The following is a 16,179-nucleotide window of genomic DNA, read 5'->3' on the forward strand; positions in this document are numbered from 1 at the left end:
CATCAAAATAGTTCCCAGCATGCTCCAATATGAGCTGGGTGGAGTCAGGTTTGTTCTTACAGTAGTTCACATACATCTGGAACTTATCAGCCTTAAAAGGAGAGAGAAACACATGATTGTGACAAATGTCAAATCTACTGCTGCAAAGCTTAATTTGTAAAAGAAAACACTGTAATTCTGGAAACGTGACACATTTCATTTACAAATCTAATTGGTCACAGAAAAAGTCCAAGATATGTTTTACTGATGTCCGACTTCACACTGCAAATGCCTGTGGACAAATGACACATACCCACGTGACAAAGCAATGCCCAACATCCTCTGGTAGCTGCTCATATTTCTCCAATTCTTTGAGAAAGATGCTGACAAAACAAGGAAGGAAAGATTCAAATGTAAGGGGGGGGGGTTGTTAAACACAAAGTGCTGCAGATTAAGTAACATCTAAACATATCAGTTTAAAGTTTGGTTGATTAGTATTCATAGTCAAATTACATATGATTTTTAAAAAATGTTCTATTTCTGAGTTGTGCCTGTTCCTTTCATTCAAGGGTGACGTTACACCATATGGTGCCTTTCGTACTTTTGATGGAACTCAAGGAGGTCCTGCATGTTTCCAAAGATGATGCGCTCCTTGTTGATGATTCCTGGAGGAATCTCCTCAACTCCACTGGTCATCTCCCACAGGTAGGTCTGCGTGAAGAAAAGAGGACCAGCTCAAATATGCAAAAACAACTAAAATCCTAAATCTGAAGAGTCCCTGCCCAACCACAGCATGACAGGGCTGAACAGCGGTGGGTCGAGTTGAACTTACTTCCAAGCACTCCTGCAGGTCTCGCACGTAGGCTTTTTCTGTCTGAATCAGCTCTGCCATGATGAACCTACAGGAACAGACACAAAGCTGCAGTTGGCACACTGTCCTTCTTCACACAATGATTAATCTGCATGCCAATCGCTCCCTTTCAGCCCGTCAGCTTCATCCATTTACACTAATGAATAATGAAAGCGTTGTGGGCCATAAAACTCGGTCATAAACCAGCCATGAGTGACTGAAATCATGCTTGTGATTTGTGGCGCTCTTTAAAATGACAAAGTCTCCTCTTCCTGCACACTACATGTAGTCATTTGTTAGAGCTGGACTGTTGCGTCTGCAGTTCTTGTGCTGGCGCAGCAAAGAGGAGGCTGATGGTAGAAGAGGGAAGTTTAAATCATGCTAATCCATTATGTACGATTAAACTGAACTGTCTGCTTCACAGAGTTCAGCATTGACAAGGACAATGAAGGACCACTTTGTGGTGAAACCTCTTACAAAGACTTCTCTGTTGCTTCTCATTTTGGGAACCCGATACAACAGTTTTTCACTTGTGCTTTAGAATGCTGGTACTTTTTGACAGAAAAAGTTGGCCACATACTCTTTTCTGCGTGCTGACTTGCGTTTCTCCTCATTCAGCTCGTGTGCAGCAGCATCTCTGAGCTTGACCTCTGACCCTGGAGCAGTAGCTGGAATGATGTCCAACTGGAGGTCCTTACTCTGACAGAGAAAGTGGGGTTAGAAGACAGTCCAAGACCGTGTTGGTGTGAATCAGATGATTCGTGTGCAGACCGCTTACTGCCTTGTTGGAGTCTGAGGAGATGCCCAGGGCTTTCTCCAGGCTGGAGCGGTATTTGTCCATGCGCAGGGAGAAGTCTCTGTAGCGTTTGTCCACAGCTGTCACCCATTTTTTGATCTCACCAGCGTGACTGTGACCTTTCTCACAGAAGCCATCAGCCAGCTGGATAAGCAGCTTCACACGCTCCTTGGTTTGCTGCAGCAGAGGAACACACTGAGTCTCGTAGTCCTACACACACCAAACACCTGGTTGTGTGTGTGTGTGTGTGTGTGTGTGCGAGGCAAACCTTGGCTGTGATGTGGAAGTCCTCGTGCTCCTTCAGAAGTTCTTGTGTGTGATGAATACTGGAGCCGGTGGACGTGTGCGTAGACAGGTAAAACTCCCCAGTGTCATGAATCCACTCCAGAGCCTAAATACACACGTCGTCACATATTATTTCAGTTCTGTGCGTGTGTCTTGTAAATAAGTCAGCTCTTTCTTGCCCTAAATTAAAGTGTTTAGTTGTGTTTCGTGTACCTGTTTGGCGCTGCGTTCAAACACCACATACTGCTGACACTGGTCCAGCCGCCGTTTTCTCATAGTCCAGAAGTGGAGAACCCGGTTCTCTCTCTGCAGTAGCTCGTTGAGGATGTCTACACACAAAAGAAAGAAAGAAAGTTCCAAAATCAACGTGAAAGTCTACTTTTGGTACGAGACCTTAATTCTTCAGCTCAGCCTGAACCCTCTTAGATGAGCTTTCTGTGATTTCTTTACGTAGTCTTCAGGAATAGTTCTCCAGGCTTCTTGAAGGACATCCCAAAGCACCCCATGCTCAGATATGCCAAGTTTTAGGCTAAACTTGTTTGTTAGTATTAAGTGAAAGAACACATTCCTCTGAAAATGGTCATGTACAAGGTCTGCACTGAAAAAGCAGTCAATGTCTAAGGAAAAAGTGAAAGAGCACCAGAAAGCCTGGAGAACTACTGCTGAAGACTACTTTAAAATGATTTCAAGAAAGTAAAGCAGGGTGATTTGAGTCCTTTGTCTTTCATTTTGTGATTCACCCTAGCCTGCCTTCAAAGGGGGGCCCAACTTTACGTTCAACACCACTGAGCAGCCAAACATTGGGCGTATTTTCTGATACTCACTTTTAACTTGCTGTTCTGGTGCCTTGACGTGGCTCAGCATCCCAGGCATGTTGACACTGTTTCTGTGCATGTACTTGAGGAAAACGTCCGCGTTTCTTCTGGCCAGAGTGCATGCCTGATTGAAACATGAACACACATCAGATGTCTGACTTTTAGCTTTGCTCTGATTTGATTCTGACCTCGTGTGTGTGTGTGTGTATTACCTTGAGGAAAGCCTCCTTCTGCTCCAGATGCTTGCTGATCATGGGGCTGACGTGGTCCGTTTCACAGTTGGGTCCCAGTTTGTCAGCTCCTCCGCACCAGTCCTCCTCTCTCTTATACTCTTGCTCAAGGCTCTCAAGCACACTGCATACCTGCACGCAGAAACCAAGTCACTAAGTTGCACAGTTTGTGTTTTTTTTAATGGAATATTTGCCACGCAGTTAAACTGAATTGATGTTCTACCTGTTCAGACGTCTTGTAGAAGGCCACAGAAGCATTGACTAACTTGAGTCGGTCCTCCATCTTCAGCATGAGCTGCTGCCAGTGAGAAGCCACTCTCTCTGCACAGTCTCTGATCAGGTCCATATCATAGTGGTTGGCCTGGAGCAGAGCCTCCGCCTTCTGCTGAACCTGCAGAGCACTCTGATGCGTCTTCTGCAGCGGGGACAGAGGCAGAGAGGGGGGAAAAATTTAATTACCATATTAATGAGCAGTTACAGTAAAATCCAACTTTAGACTTTGAGCAGAAGACCGAATAGGATGAAGATAGAATCAAACACTGCATCACCTCAATGGCATGCTGAAACTGTTCGTGTTCTCTCTGGAGTTGTTCAGCTTCCTGCAGGGAGCTGGCTGTGATCAGACCAGCGTTCAGCATCGATTCACCGTTCCGAATCCAACCCAAAACCTTCAAAAAGACAGAAAAGCTGTAATCAGATGGCGCCGCAGCTGAGACTTTATTCCAATCTCTTTCTGACCTCTGTCATGTAGGTGGAAAGTAGAGCCTGCAGATGGCGCTGTGCGTCCTACCTGCTTAACCTCAGCCTGCAGATGTCTCAGCTGGACGCACTGCTCCAGTCGTCTGCGGTGTTGCTCGGCCGCTAAGTCGAGCTCTTGCTGCTTTTCATGGAGGAACTCCAGCAAGTCCTGCACCCGTGTTGCCATGTCAACATCCCGATCACACAGCAGCTCCACTCCTGGAGAGAGGACACAAAGTTGTAGAACTTCTGGATGGACACACACTTTACTCCACAGAGTGTTATTTGTCACCTTTGGACTCATTCTGAAAAGCATATTCATGTCCACGTTAATAACTGCTCTGTGTTCAATACACGCTGCATGAGGTAACCGTTCCCTGGGAGCTTTCACAGAGCAGCTATTAGCATAGAGTTCACAGGCGAGTTATTATGGATGGTGAGTGGGTGCCTCTCATCACAAGCTCTGACCTGCGACACCTACACAGAAAAACTTGTGTACCGAACACAGAAGTGTGAGCAGTGGCAGCGAACATGAGCCGTGTTGTGCTCTAACTCCACAGCTGGATCATGAGTAGTGTCTGATGTGGCAGCAAGGTGACAGTCAAACATCTCCTAACTGATTCTTTATGATGAAGAGCAGAACGCGCCAAGAAAATGTAAAAAATAAATAAATCTAAATCAAATCAAATCCAGCCTAGAGCTAATTACAGAAGCTCAGTGTTCCGGAGGAGGGGGCTCACCAGAGGCCTGGACTTCATTGACATACTGCAGCAGCTCCTGTCCCTGGTGGATGACATCGAAGGTCAGGTTGTTCATGGTCAGGGCTTTGTCGGCGTGGTGCTGCAGCCTCTGCTCGGCCAGCGTAAGGTCCTCCGTGTCAAAGTCGTTCATCTGACCCGTCAGCTCCTCATTCCAGGACTCCAGGTCAGAGATGATCTGCGGACAGGCAAGTTCATAAAAATAAGCTCGCTCGTGTCACAGAAGGGTTTTAAAGCGCTAATGAAGATAGAAACTTATCATCTGGTTAGTATGATATGAACCAAAACTCGTTTCCTGGTATTAACTGGCTGACAGGCGATATCCATTATGTACCAGTATTTTATGTGTGTGGAAGAGGAGGAGGACCGATGAAATGTGCGCTTGTGAGAATGAAAGGCAAGGCCTCGGAGCTGAACTGGGGTTAAATAAGTCCAGCTCACGTGTTCCGGCCTGTTTTCTTACCTCCTTTTGAAAAAAATATTTCAGTAAAACTGAAAAAGTCAGCTGCAGTCGTTGTCACATCACAGGATTTGGAGATGTATTCGTTAACATACTGAGAATGTCCCTTCAGCACTGAAAGATACCTCTCAATTCCATGTAAATGCTCATTTTGACCATAGAAAAGATAAAAGAAGGACACAGTCATCCAGCATAAAAAGTGGAGCCAGAGAGGAGGGGCCAATCACAACCCCACCGACTTCCTAAGATGTATATTTGGGGCTGTGGTGGCTCGACTGAAATGTTTGGGAGCCAATAAGAGTGACTGATAAGTCATATGGACCATACAGGCCCCACAAGGTTCATTCACTAACAACTCATTCAGCGATTAACAGCAAGCTGTTCACTGTAATTCTGTTTTAGCCTCCATTATACTGGACCAACAAACCTCAGATGGTTCTATGATCTCTTTGGGAAATTTTAGTATAAAACAGAATGTGTGCAAACGCACCCCAAATATTAGTGTTTTTCTTAAATATTTTGCCCAAACTGGGAGACATGAGCAGAAATATTCTACATTATGTGAATCACAGATCCACCCTGCCGTGTCAATTAGCTGATAGCATAAAACGTCTTCCTCTCCTTCAGACATTGGATAACAACCTCCAAATCCAACCCCAGAGCTTGAAAACAGCCAACAAATCAGCAGGGTCTGTAGCTTCGACTATACGCTTACATCAATGGCGTCTCTTTCGAAGATGCGGAGCTGCAGGAAGAGCTCCAGTTTGATCTTCCTCTCCTGGAAGAGCTCCTCCATCTGTGCCTGGGCCTCATCCAGCTGCTGGAGGACGCTCTCGATGTGGTTGATGGAGCTGTTGTGGGGCGTCTTGTTGCTGGAGATGGCAGAATCCCTGAAACAGAAAGGCACAATTAAGCTGTAAGCCATGGGCTGCAGGGCTGTGCACTTTTTACAAAAAAAAACAGCAATAAAGATAGTGTTAGGCACTGTGCCAGCCAGCTTCAGCTGCTCTAAAAGCTGCAGCAGTGAATCCTGCAGCAGCGAGCTGGTGGTTTAAAACAGAAGAGATCTGCTCAAAGGAGGCAAACACATTTCGATGGCCGGATTTCTCCCAATTTTTAAAAAACTTATTTATTTTTACTCCAAAGGTTTTCTTTCGACTCAATAGTTCCACATTGCTAAACGTGTGCTCAGCTGTCTTAGATGCATTAAATTAATTAACAAAAATCAATCCCACTCCACCCTAATGTACTCAAAAGAAGACTCGTGATAAACAGTTGAACCTTCCCCGTTGGTAATGAATTAAAGCCACATAATTCTAACTCTGGTACACACAACATGAGCAAGGGCACTTCAAGAGTAAATCTAAAAAAAAAAGAAAAAGAAATGGGCTGCACAGATTCTGCTTCACTGGAACACATGCATGATGTATCCACACTCAGACATCAGCGGGTTCACATAAGGCCAACTCTGAGTTGCACCGGCAGCGCAGGTGAGGTGGCTGGGCTCCTGATTGGTTTTAGGTTCACTAATCAGGGTGACAGATGCACCCCCACACGCTCGAGCGCATGCCGATGGGTGCACGTGTGCCCCCATACATTACAGTCCTGCACACTCAAGCAGGAGGTGAGTGGAGTTCCAGTTGGCTGCCAGAGTGGCTGCCGCACAATTAGACACGTGTTCATGAAGGCAGCCTTATGTGAGAATTCCCTCTGGGGCCAGGACACCGGGGATGGAGCGATGGAGACAAAGAAAAAAGGAGGAGGAAAAAAAGGGACTGGAACATCCTCTGCATAAAAATAAAGCTGGTCAACTGCAGCCACCTCGCGCTTCTTTTAAGGTTTTTCTGCGCCTCATTAATGTCTGCAGAATGACATGCTCGTTTCTTTCATTGCATATATTTAGCTCCCTTCATTCTTTACACATCGATTCAAATGCCAAATGCATGCCTGTCTAAATTACCCTGCCTGAGCTCTTCTAAAAGACTAGAAAAAGGCCATTATGTAACCAGACATATGATGCGTTTTGCTTTCTCAACCACATTTTACTGATATTATCAATTTTGTGGCAGAGCAGCATCGTCACTTACAGGAAGACAGAACTATTATTACACAGCTGTATACCATAGCAACACAACTTTAGAGCTACTACACGAAGTGCTTGTGCCTTTTTCCTGAAACTCGGAGGGGTTATAACAGGAAAACAAATAAACCAGGCAGTATAGAAGACATGTGAGCAAATCTTTTATGGCGCTTTGTGTTCTGAGATGTGCACCTGAGCTGCTGGATGAGGTCCTCTCCCTCCTTGATGACGTTGACAGTGACCTGCAGCGTGGTCTGCTGCTGTTGGCCGAAGCGCTTGATCAGATCCTGGACGGCTTCCACAGACTCGGCGTAAACGTCGTCCAGCAGCTCCTTCTGGAGCTCCTCCAGCCATGTCCACAACTGGGGGGGGGGGGGGGGAGAGAGAGGTGTCAGGAGTTTCTGCTAACTTATTTAGACGAGTCACAACATGCAGTGTGCTGACGTCAGTTTTCTGATATCAGTCTGTCTTTAGATCTAGAGGCTTATTTAAAATCCACTTTGTTCATATTAAATCCACAGTAAACATGTTTGTTGGTCTGAAGCTAAAATACACACAAATACACTGCGGCAAAACTTTAGCATGCAAACAGAATAAATATCAATGATGTCATCGCTTCTGCGTACATTCAAAGCAACCTTCTGATTATTGACCTTTATCCAAATGAAACCACGAGTTGATTAGAATGTTTGCATGAGTTACAGACAGGATATTCCACACATCTTCCTGTTAAGATGTTACAGAACATATTCTGATTCATGGCTCACACCCCTATGCAACTGCAATATCTGCGTGAATTCAAAGCCCTCATCGCACCGGCCCTTTTTCACACATGCACACCAGTCCTGAAGTGTTTGGAGTGGAGGCATGCGCAAACACAACTTCAGAAACATCAGCGCTGAGCGGGACGAGTGAGTGTACGTGCTGTTGTGAACATGCTGGGATGCATGTGGTATCAACAGCGGGCATCAAGGAGACACGCCATCTCCACAGATCTCCTCTAGACAGGCACCGCTGCTCCCTCCCTCACATTTCCAGATGTGAGAAGGCTTCCCCCATTTTGCCCAAAATAAGGGTGAAGCCATCTCACAAGCAACCCAATCTATTAACACAAGCCTGGGAAAATGAACAGTCTTAGAAAACAAGCACAAATTAATGTGAGCTGTGTGGATTATTCTGGGGTGCTCGGCATACATCAAATAGATTGTTGCTTACTCTGAACATGACCTCACTTACTTTAAGGTAAACAGAAACTGCTGTTTACTTGACAGGGTCTCACTCAGAGTGAGAATGTAACCAGGTTCAAATAAAAACACAGCCTCTGTGTTTGCAGCTACAAAAGCCGATCATCAGCCACAGGCTCACTTTAATATATACCCTAACCTAAGTGCAGTAAGCCTAACATCACACAGCGGTTTGAGCATCTTTCACTAACTAATTGGGTTAAATATAACATGTACACAACAGTCCATTTCATCTGGTAATTATTTCCCTAATGTTTAGAGAGCTCTGTGAAAGCTCTCAACCACAGAAGCACACAGCCCACCATCCACTTCAGCATTACGTCATCCTCTCTGCCCACCTCTTTGACGTGCGTGTGGAAGGCGACAGACATGTCCAGCAGGACTTTGCGCTGCTCCACGCGGCGAACAAAGTCTTGGATTCTGTCTTCAAGCTGGTGGGCGGCCTGGTAGATCTCCTCTGGGTCGCACTCTCCCGTCTGGGCCAGCTGCTCGGCCGCCTCCAGCAGCTTGTCCGCATTGGTGTAGGTATTCTACGCAGAGGCCAGAGACACGGAGCACGATGGATTAGATCAAGAGGGCAATGTAAAGCGAGCAACATGTATTCTACAGAAGAGGAGAGAAAGGGAAACTGCAGAGACGGGGGTAGATGAAAAACAGGATATGCAGAGGACACATGAGCTGATAGAGTCAGTGATAGCAGAGCAGCAGATAGAGACGGGTGGTGAAAGGAAATAGGCACAGAGACGGTTAAGGTGAACAGAACGATGTAGAAATAAACAGAATGTAATGAAGAAGTTGTATCAAGTGGCTTAGATTTGTTCACAAAGTCTCAGACTGAGGAGAGTAAATTACTTTTACTGAACAGCAGCATCAGCTGGTTCTTACATAAATACCTTTTTATGAAGAAATTATTTATCTTCCCAACAAGGATCATTTAGCGCTTTTTTATGGGAGAGCGTTATTATTGACTGCAGAAAATAGTCATTTTCATTAGGTAGAATGTTTCATTCAGTGGTTTCATGTCATCGAACACAACTGCTCTGCCTTTACTGTCACAAAATGCCCAATTAGCACAGTTCATAATAATTATGATCATAATAAAACTTCCAACTGCGACTTCAATAACATAAAGCAGAATCTTCTAATTGCTTTTAGTTCAAGATAAACTGAATGTTTAATGGTCCATCAGCTGTACTGAATAACATTTTGTACCCATCAGTGTCACATAGAGAGGACAAACCTAAAGGCATTATTTAACAACACAGTTACTTTGCAGATTTTACGCTATTTCTCCAGCAGTTATAGTGATATCGTATAAACCTTCCCTATCAGAGAGTGACGGGAACCGAGATACCTGGGCCACTTCCTCAAAGTCCTCGTGACGTTTCTGTAGAGCTCGAGCTCGGTGGAGGGACTTTCCTACCCCCGTGTGTTTACTGAGGAAGGCCTCGCCGTGGTTTTCGATCCAGTCCAAGACCTGTGAAGAAAGACCACATTCCCTTAAAAGCGAGACAGGCACTGGGAAACCACAAGGGGGAGCTCGGAGCCACGAGTGTTGATGATAATTAGAAGTGTGTGTGAGAGCAAAGGGACAGAGATGATGTTTAGTCTTGTAGGAGGCACTGCACTGAGCCTGTCCTCACACACTCCCTTCCCTGCACTTTGTCCTTCATGGCATGAATGGATGAACACCATCTGCATGGACATATGACCCAGTTCCGTTACCACAGCAACAGTTGCCATGTCAACACAGTCAAGAATGCCCACGATATTTGGACAGCAACTGTGTTATTATAGCGCACCATTGGATTACGACGCACTCCTTGAACTTGTTTTCAGCCCTTTAATCTGGAGAGAAATTTACAATTGGAGCAATTAGCCGATGCAGCGTGTGACGAGGGAACGCGCCAAGTTCCAGCAACACGCTCAAGGACATCTCCGCGGGAGTCATGACTGCGGCTGCAAACAAACCCTTTATTAAGCTTCTACACAGCGTGCAAACCTGTAATTTTCATATTACTACCCAGCCCCTTGTGTTATATTGAACAAACCTGACAATGATGGAGAAAGCTGGAGTTCCAGTGCGAGTGCGAGTGGAAAAAAAAGGAAACGTACATACATACAGCGTGTTGTTTGTGTTTACCTGTTGGACGTCCTGTTGAAACACACACAGCTGCAGACGCTGGTGCAGCCGGACTTTGCGGTGCTGCCAGATGTTTTCCAGCTGTCTCTGGTGATGCAGCACCTCGTGGATGATGTCCAGCACATGGTGCACGGCCTTGGAGTAGTTCGCCGACGCTGTGAGGGAATCAGCGCTGCCAGGGGTCAAAGGTCGCTGCAGCTTGTCCAACAGGGCTTTTCCATCTTGGCTCACCTGAAGGATTTCACAGACATTTTCATTTCCTTCCACCTTAACTGAGAACTGCTCAGAGCACACTTATGCTCGCTGTGTTCAGATGATCCATCTGACATATGGATGTAAGTTAAACCACGACACACTTGTTTTGGAAAGATTTTGATGTGAATTCTAAAAAGCCCCTATCATGCTTATTCACAAGTAAGAGTGCTCCAATCCATTGGGCGCTGATTGTTATTTGTTGGTGACTTTTTATTTAATTTAAGGGAAACACAGGTTCTCTGAACTGGACTCAAGTCAAGTAACTATTCTGTATTTTGAGCTGTTAAGGCTTCATTATCCAAGTCAGATTATCTAAGTCATAAACTAAAAAACACAGCACTGATCTGATAATGTCAACATCACAAGCAGCAGGGACGAGTCTAAAACCTGCAAAGGGTGAACGTGGCGCCTCAGGTCCGGCAGCTGGGGTGTGTTTACATTTTCAAAACATATCTAGCCAGGATCTTGAGATAGATGTTCAATGTAAAGTAGCTAGCACATGGCTAATTAGCATATGGATGCAGACAGCATTACTAAGCTGTTTCTCAACTGCTGCAGCTGTATTTACACGTCATTGATAACATTCACACAGCCCTTGTTTTCCTTGCCTGGATGAAACAACTGCATTGTACTAAAATAACTAAATCAGTAGGGACGTGGCAGCATCAACAGCACAATAACAAGTTCCAGTGAAACTCCAAAACGATGCCGAGTTCAGTATCATCAGGGCCCAAAACGCTGCGTTCAGTGTCACCTTGGAACAATTACCGTTTGGTATTGTGTGCTTATTTCAAAGGGTTAGTTTTGTTTGGTTTTTTGACAGACAAAATATTGCCAGCCCGGTGTTTGGGGACACGAACACAAAATTCAACAAACTAAAACGGAAAAAGTGCTTAAACCTCATTGCCTCTGTAGAGCTTATTGTTAACTTGGTGTATGGTTCATATTTAGCTTTTGGATTTCCTTTGAAGCTGTTCCCAATAGCTGTGGGTTAAAAGAGTGACGGTGTAGTTAAAAACCGTGTTCCCTCTTTAAGGCATTATCCTATAACCTAAAACCATCGACACCGGGCACCACCTACGTTTCTACGGGATCATCTGTGGCGTTACCTCAGAGTAGGCAGCAGTGATGTGATCGTACAGGCCTTGATGATGGTGGATAGCGTCCTCAAGGTCTTGCAGCTCGGAGGGCAAATCCACCTCACCGCACGCCTTACACCACGAGTCCACGTTACTCATGTACTGCAGGAGGAGAAGCACACGCACGGTTTTCAGACAGGGCTGCTCTTTGCACGAGTCACACTTTAGTCAGACATTGCAAAGTGTACAAGACGTCGCCTGGAGAAAAGCGTCTTCATCATTCCCGAGCTTTAACGTGAGAAAGTGTCCGCTCGCAGTCACGAGCACTCAAAGAGGTTTTCAGAGGAATCCTCTGCGGCTGAGTGTGCCGTTTATTGGCCTTGTGGTGACTACCAAGAGCTCTCTGCACCTCCCTCTGCAGGAGGGATGGAAAATAAAACAACCAGACCGACTGGCCTCAAAGAAAAAACAGAAAGTTGGGGAGATTTCGGCTTCTTTAACATCTCTGCCTCAATAACTGGAACAGCATTCGTGCGCTGAACAAAGAAAAGAAAAGTCGGGGAAACACCTCAGGGAAAAAAACAACCCCCCCCCCACATTTCTATTACAGCTCACAAACATGAAAGGTTGGTCTAATGACGGCAACATTCCAGGTTGGAAAAAGTTGCATCACCCATATTTCCGTGCTGCGATTCTGCTTGTGTGTGTTTTTGAGGCCATGAATCATCCCACGGTGGCCCGGCTAATGAACGCAGACAGAAATAACAGCAGATAACAAATACTCTACTTCACGGACTATTAGGAAAGCAAAGGTCACCGGCTCTGCCGGGTGAGTTGACCTGAATCCAGCTTTCAATACACCTAAAGTAGGACTACTTCCATCAACTTGCTTTCTATGGCACTTTTCTCAATTCTACCGTATCTCTTTGGGATTAATAAAATACTAAATAAAAACAAAAAAAAACACTGGTAAGACTTAAAGTACCTCCAAGACATTTGTAAAATGATGAGAAAAGCTGAGAAATATTTGAATGTGCAAAAACAAGTTTACCTCAAAGAGAGCTTATCAATACAAACACAAAAACAAATACAGGAAAATATTTGGGCAACTTTCAGCTTGTGTCTGCTTCCCGTCCACAGATTTAAGATCCATGGGAGAGGAGCATGACAGCTAAAAGCTCTGCCACCTATTCCAGCCCCGGAAACTCTGGGAAGCACGAGTGAGCCAGGACTCTGAGAGCAAAGAGCTCTGCGAGGTTAAAAGGGGACATGAATAAGCAGCATGTACAGGAAATGATCAGCGCTGGGGTCATATTTGTACTGTAAATAACAAGCTAAAGCCAGCAGCTGCTCAAGTTATCTCAGCTCCTCAGATTTGTTTCGTTTCCGCAACTCAACGATACCTGGTCGCATTTCTGATGGAAGCTGGCTGACATCTCCAGTAACGTGCTGCGTTCATCCAGCGCCGCTGCGAACGCCTTCCACTCCTGCTCCAACTGGCCCGAGATCTGCTTGATCTGCTGGGAGGCGTAGTGGCCCGAATCCAGCAGCCGCTGGCCCACTGACACGATCCGGTTGATGTTCACGTACACGTTCTGAAGGGGAGGGTAGAGGGGGGGGGTTAAACAGTAAGTTTGGGGTGATGGTGTAAGAACTCATTCAGAAACATGTCAATGGATGGCTTATGAGAGGGGAACAGTCATTGTGTCGCACCCATGAGCAGAATCTAGCAGCGAGATAGATTCCTCACCTCAACAGTTTCATAATAGTTATATAAGGCCAACAGTGGCTGCAGAGAAGGATTACTTAATACCTAGCTGTGCTTCTGCGATTACGCAGAAAATGTGCACAGACTGCTCGAAACGAACAGGACTACAGCTCGATGCTGAGTGCATTAGCTATATGATTCTGTGGTTTCGAAGCATGGCTCCAATCCAGATGGGTGGAAAAGCATTAACTCCCGCTACACATCTGCGTGTGTGTGTGTATGTATTACCATGCAGTTCATTGCAAAGTGGTTGTGTTGGGTTTGCAGCTCCACGGCGTGGGGGTGGTTGTTGCCGATCTCTGTGTAGCCTGCCAGGAACAGACCCTTGTTGTGCATGATCCAGTCAAACATCTGAGGCACGAGGATGTCAGAGCGCACACACAAACAGAAGAAACAGAAGCAGTTAGCACACACACACACACACACAGACACACACACGCAAAGTACGGGCTCATCAGTAACTGTCACAGTTCACTGCAAGAGCAGGTTCAAACACACACAGCTGGGACTCAGCCATGTGGGTAAACGTGTGTGTGTGTGTGTGTGTGTGTGTGTGTGCACTAGCGCAGTGTTCACACAGTTGTCATCTTTACAGACCAGGATACAGAGAAACGGACTGCCTCCATAAAGAGTATCCTCTCAGGCTCTCCGAGAGAAAGACTTGTGGCCTGTGGTGTCCTAGCAACAAGCTCCTACTACTGCAGTGTATCCGAGACTGCAGCTCGCTCTCTGCTGCTGCAGCCCGCTATTTCATTCCACTCACTCCATCTCTGAATTTCTCTCCCTGTCTCTTTCTATTTTGTGCCGCAGCTGTCATCGCCTGAGCTGTCAGGGTGGCATTCAGAGAGGGCTCCCGCGTACCTGCACAGCCTCTCCTCCATCTTCCAGCCTCTTATTCGGGGACGTTGTGGAGGATGAGGCCATTTAGTTTTTAACATCACATCGTATTTGCGTAATAAAGTTTAACGCACCGTTTGAGGACCAAAATAAAAAAAAAAAGGACACCAGTGCATGTCATCTCCACAAGCAGCATCAATCAATGCTTCTCTGTGGGTGTAATTAACTTTTGCTTATTATTGGCAGATGCCTGCCCCACAGTGATCACCAGCTGTACTTATAGATTACCACTACATCACAGCTCACGCCTAACGACACCCCCGACTCCCACAATGCACCGACCTTCTCTGCATCCTGCTCGAACAGGCGGAGCTGGAAGCACTGATCCAGCTGGAGCTTGCGGACGTGCCAGGCCTGGTGGAGATGCTGCCGGGTGGAGTGCAGCTTGTCCAGCAGCTGGGTGATCCGTGGCACCAGGCCCTGGGTGTCTGCGTTACAGACGCTGCCGCTGCCCCCGCCGCTGCCATTGCGGTTGGAGAAGGACTCGCTGCTCTGAATGCGCTGAAGCAACCTGGAAAACAGATTGAAGGTGTTTGTTAACGCCTCGGCTGCTGAACCAGAATTTGGGATCTGCTTTCATTTGTTTTTGTTTGTGAGCTTCTACAATTCAACCTGCCTGAAATATGTCGACACGTGACCAGAAGCACGTCATGAAAAAAGGAAAAAGAATTCCATTCCTAACCAAAGGGATCTGATCCTGGTGAATTCTACAAGAATCTATTCCAGCCCAGCCTTACGGTGTTTATCCTGTTAGTTGCTGTAACGTCTCAGTGAAACACGAGTCCTAACAAGCTGCCACATTTTTTGGTTTTTTTTTTTGCCAAGTTGCTTTCTTTGAGTTAACACTTCAATATACCTGCTTTTAATGTGTATTTCTCATTTACAGCACACAACAAAGGCTGAAACATATCGAAACTGTCAAGTAATTCCAAGTTGGAGCGGTCCCTCCGACTGCTGCCTCCCCTCCACCCTTTGAACTTGTTGCAGCCGTCACACGGTTGGAGCAACACATCCACTGTCCTGGACGGATTTCCCATCATATCTCGTCTGACTGAAGAACGCACACCGAATTATTCATTAGGCCTCCTTTGATGTTCTTTAGCAAAGTTTTATCTCGCAGGGTTTTCTTTTTCCCTCCCTCCACAGCAGCAGCAGATGTCACGCGGTATTCCTTTCTCTCCTTCAGCTGTCACAGAAACGGTCTTTCATGTGGTGCAACAATGCAAAGCTGCAAAGGTCCAACTCTGACCGAGCCTTCACGAAACGCAGACGATACGGACGCACGAGTGTAATCCGCTTTGTTTTCCAACATGCGGCAGTCATGCGTCACGTTTACTGCTCTGTGTTTTTCAATTTCATGTTGCTAGAAAATAATGCAAATCACTTAAGGCGAGGCCATTCTGATGCGTGAGACTTTCAAAGCAAAAAGTGCATCATAAAGCTTTAGTTAAAGCAAGTACAATTAAAGCATAAAACGAGGACAAGTGCATGGTCATTCAAGCTGATAGTTTTTACCTCTGTCCCTCAGTGTCCAGCTCTTCTATTGGAGCTTTTATGACCTTCTTCTTTAGTGTCGCATGTTCGTCTATCATCCGCCTGGCCCCCTCCAGATCTTGGGGAAAGTCTTTCCTTGACACAGTTTCCTGCATCTCCTCAAGTCGAGCCAACATCTGAGTGGCATGACCAGAGAACTCCTCAAACGCCACCCGCACCTGGAAAAAGCCACGAACAAAACCTCCAAGTTAACTGTCAGTTACTTCTTATGCTAAATCCCGACAGTTTCTGTTTAAAAGTGTTAAAAC

At 45.9% G+C, this 16,179-nt stretch overlaps 1 protein-coding gene across 9 annotated transcripts in view; it reads right to left on the reverse strand.

Annotated features, from left to right (window-relative positions):
- The window catches only part of LOC140274624 (triple functional domain protein), a 64,976-nt gene that overhangs the window by 16,383 nt on the left and 32,414 nt on the right, over window positions 1–16,179 (reverse strand). For all 9 annotated transcript variants that reach the window (XM_072369988.1, XM_072369982.1, XM_072369986.1 and 6 more), the window contains 24 exons: window positions 15,893–16,089; window positions 14,660–14,888; window positions 13,709–13,831; window positions 13,116–13,307; window positions 11,743–11,874; window positions 10,379–10,609; window positions 9,590–9,712; window positions 8,574–8,765; window positions 7,184–7,353; window positions 5,627–5,801; window positions 4,434–4,629; window positions 3,746–3,912; window positions 3,504–3,623; window positions 3,179–3,370; window positions 2,938–3,087; window positions 2,735–2,849; window positions 2,124–2,239; window positions 1,894–2,016; window positions 1,608–1,802; window positions 1,410–1,528; window positions 812–878; window positions 581–690; window positions 293–362; window positions 2–91 (listed from right to left, as the gene is read on the reverse strand). In XM_072369988.1, the coding sequence (XP_072226089.1) occupies window positions 2–91; window positions 293–362; window positions 581–690; window positions 812–878; window positions 1,410–1,528; window positions 1,608–1,802; window positions 1,894–2,016; window positions 2,124–2,239; window positions 2,735–2,849; window positions 2,938–3,087; window positions 3,179–3,370; window positions 3,504–3,623; window positions 3,746–3,912; window positions 4,434–4,629; window positions 5,627–5,801; window positions 7,184–7,353; window positions 8,574–8,765; window positions 9,590–9,712; window positions 10,379–10,609; window positions 11,743–11,874; window positions 13,116–13,307; window positions 13,709–13,831; window positions 14,660–14,888; window positions 15,893–16,089 (3,594 nt within the window). The remainder of the gene's footprint in view (window position 1; window positions 92–292; window positions 363–580; window positions 691–811; window positions 879–1,409; window positions 1,529–1,607; window positions 1,803–1,893; window positions 2,017–2,123; window positions 2,240–2,734; window positions 2,850–2,937; window positions 3,088–3,178; window positions 3,371–3,503; window positions 3,624–3,745; window positions 3,913–4,433; window positions 4,630–5,626; window positions 5,802–7,183; window positions 7,354–8,573; window positions 8,766–9,589; window positions 9,713–10,378; window positions 10,610–11,742; window positions 11,875–13,115; window positions 13,308–13,708; window positions 13,832–14,659; window positions 14,889–15,892; window positions 16,090–16,179) is intronic.

This window comes from Leuresthes tenuis, unplaced genomic scaffold, assembly GCF_036924035.1.
Source record: "Leuresthes tenuis unplaced genomic scaffold, fLeuTen1.0.hap1 SCAF_18, whole genome shotgun sequence".
NCBI classification, from domain to species: Eukaryota; Metazoa; Chordata; class Actinopteri; order Atheriniformes; family Atherinopsidae; genus Leuresthes; species Leuresthes tenuis.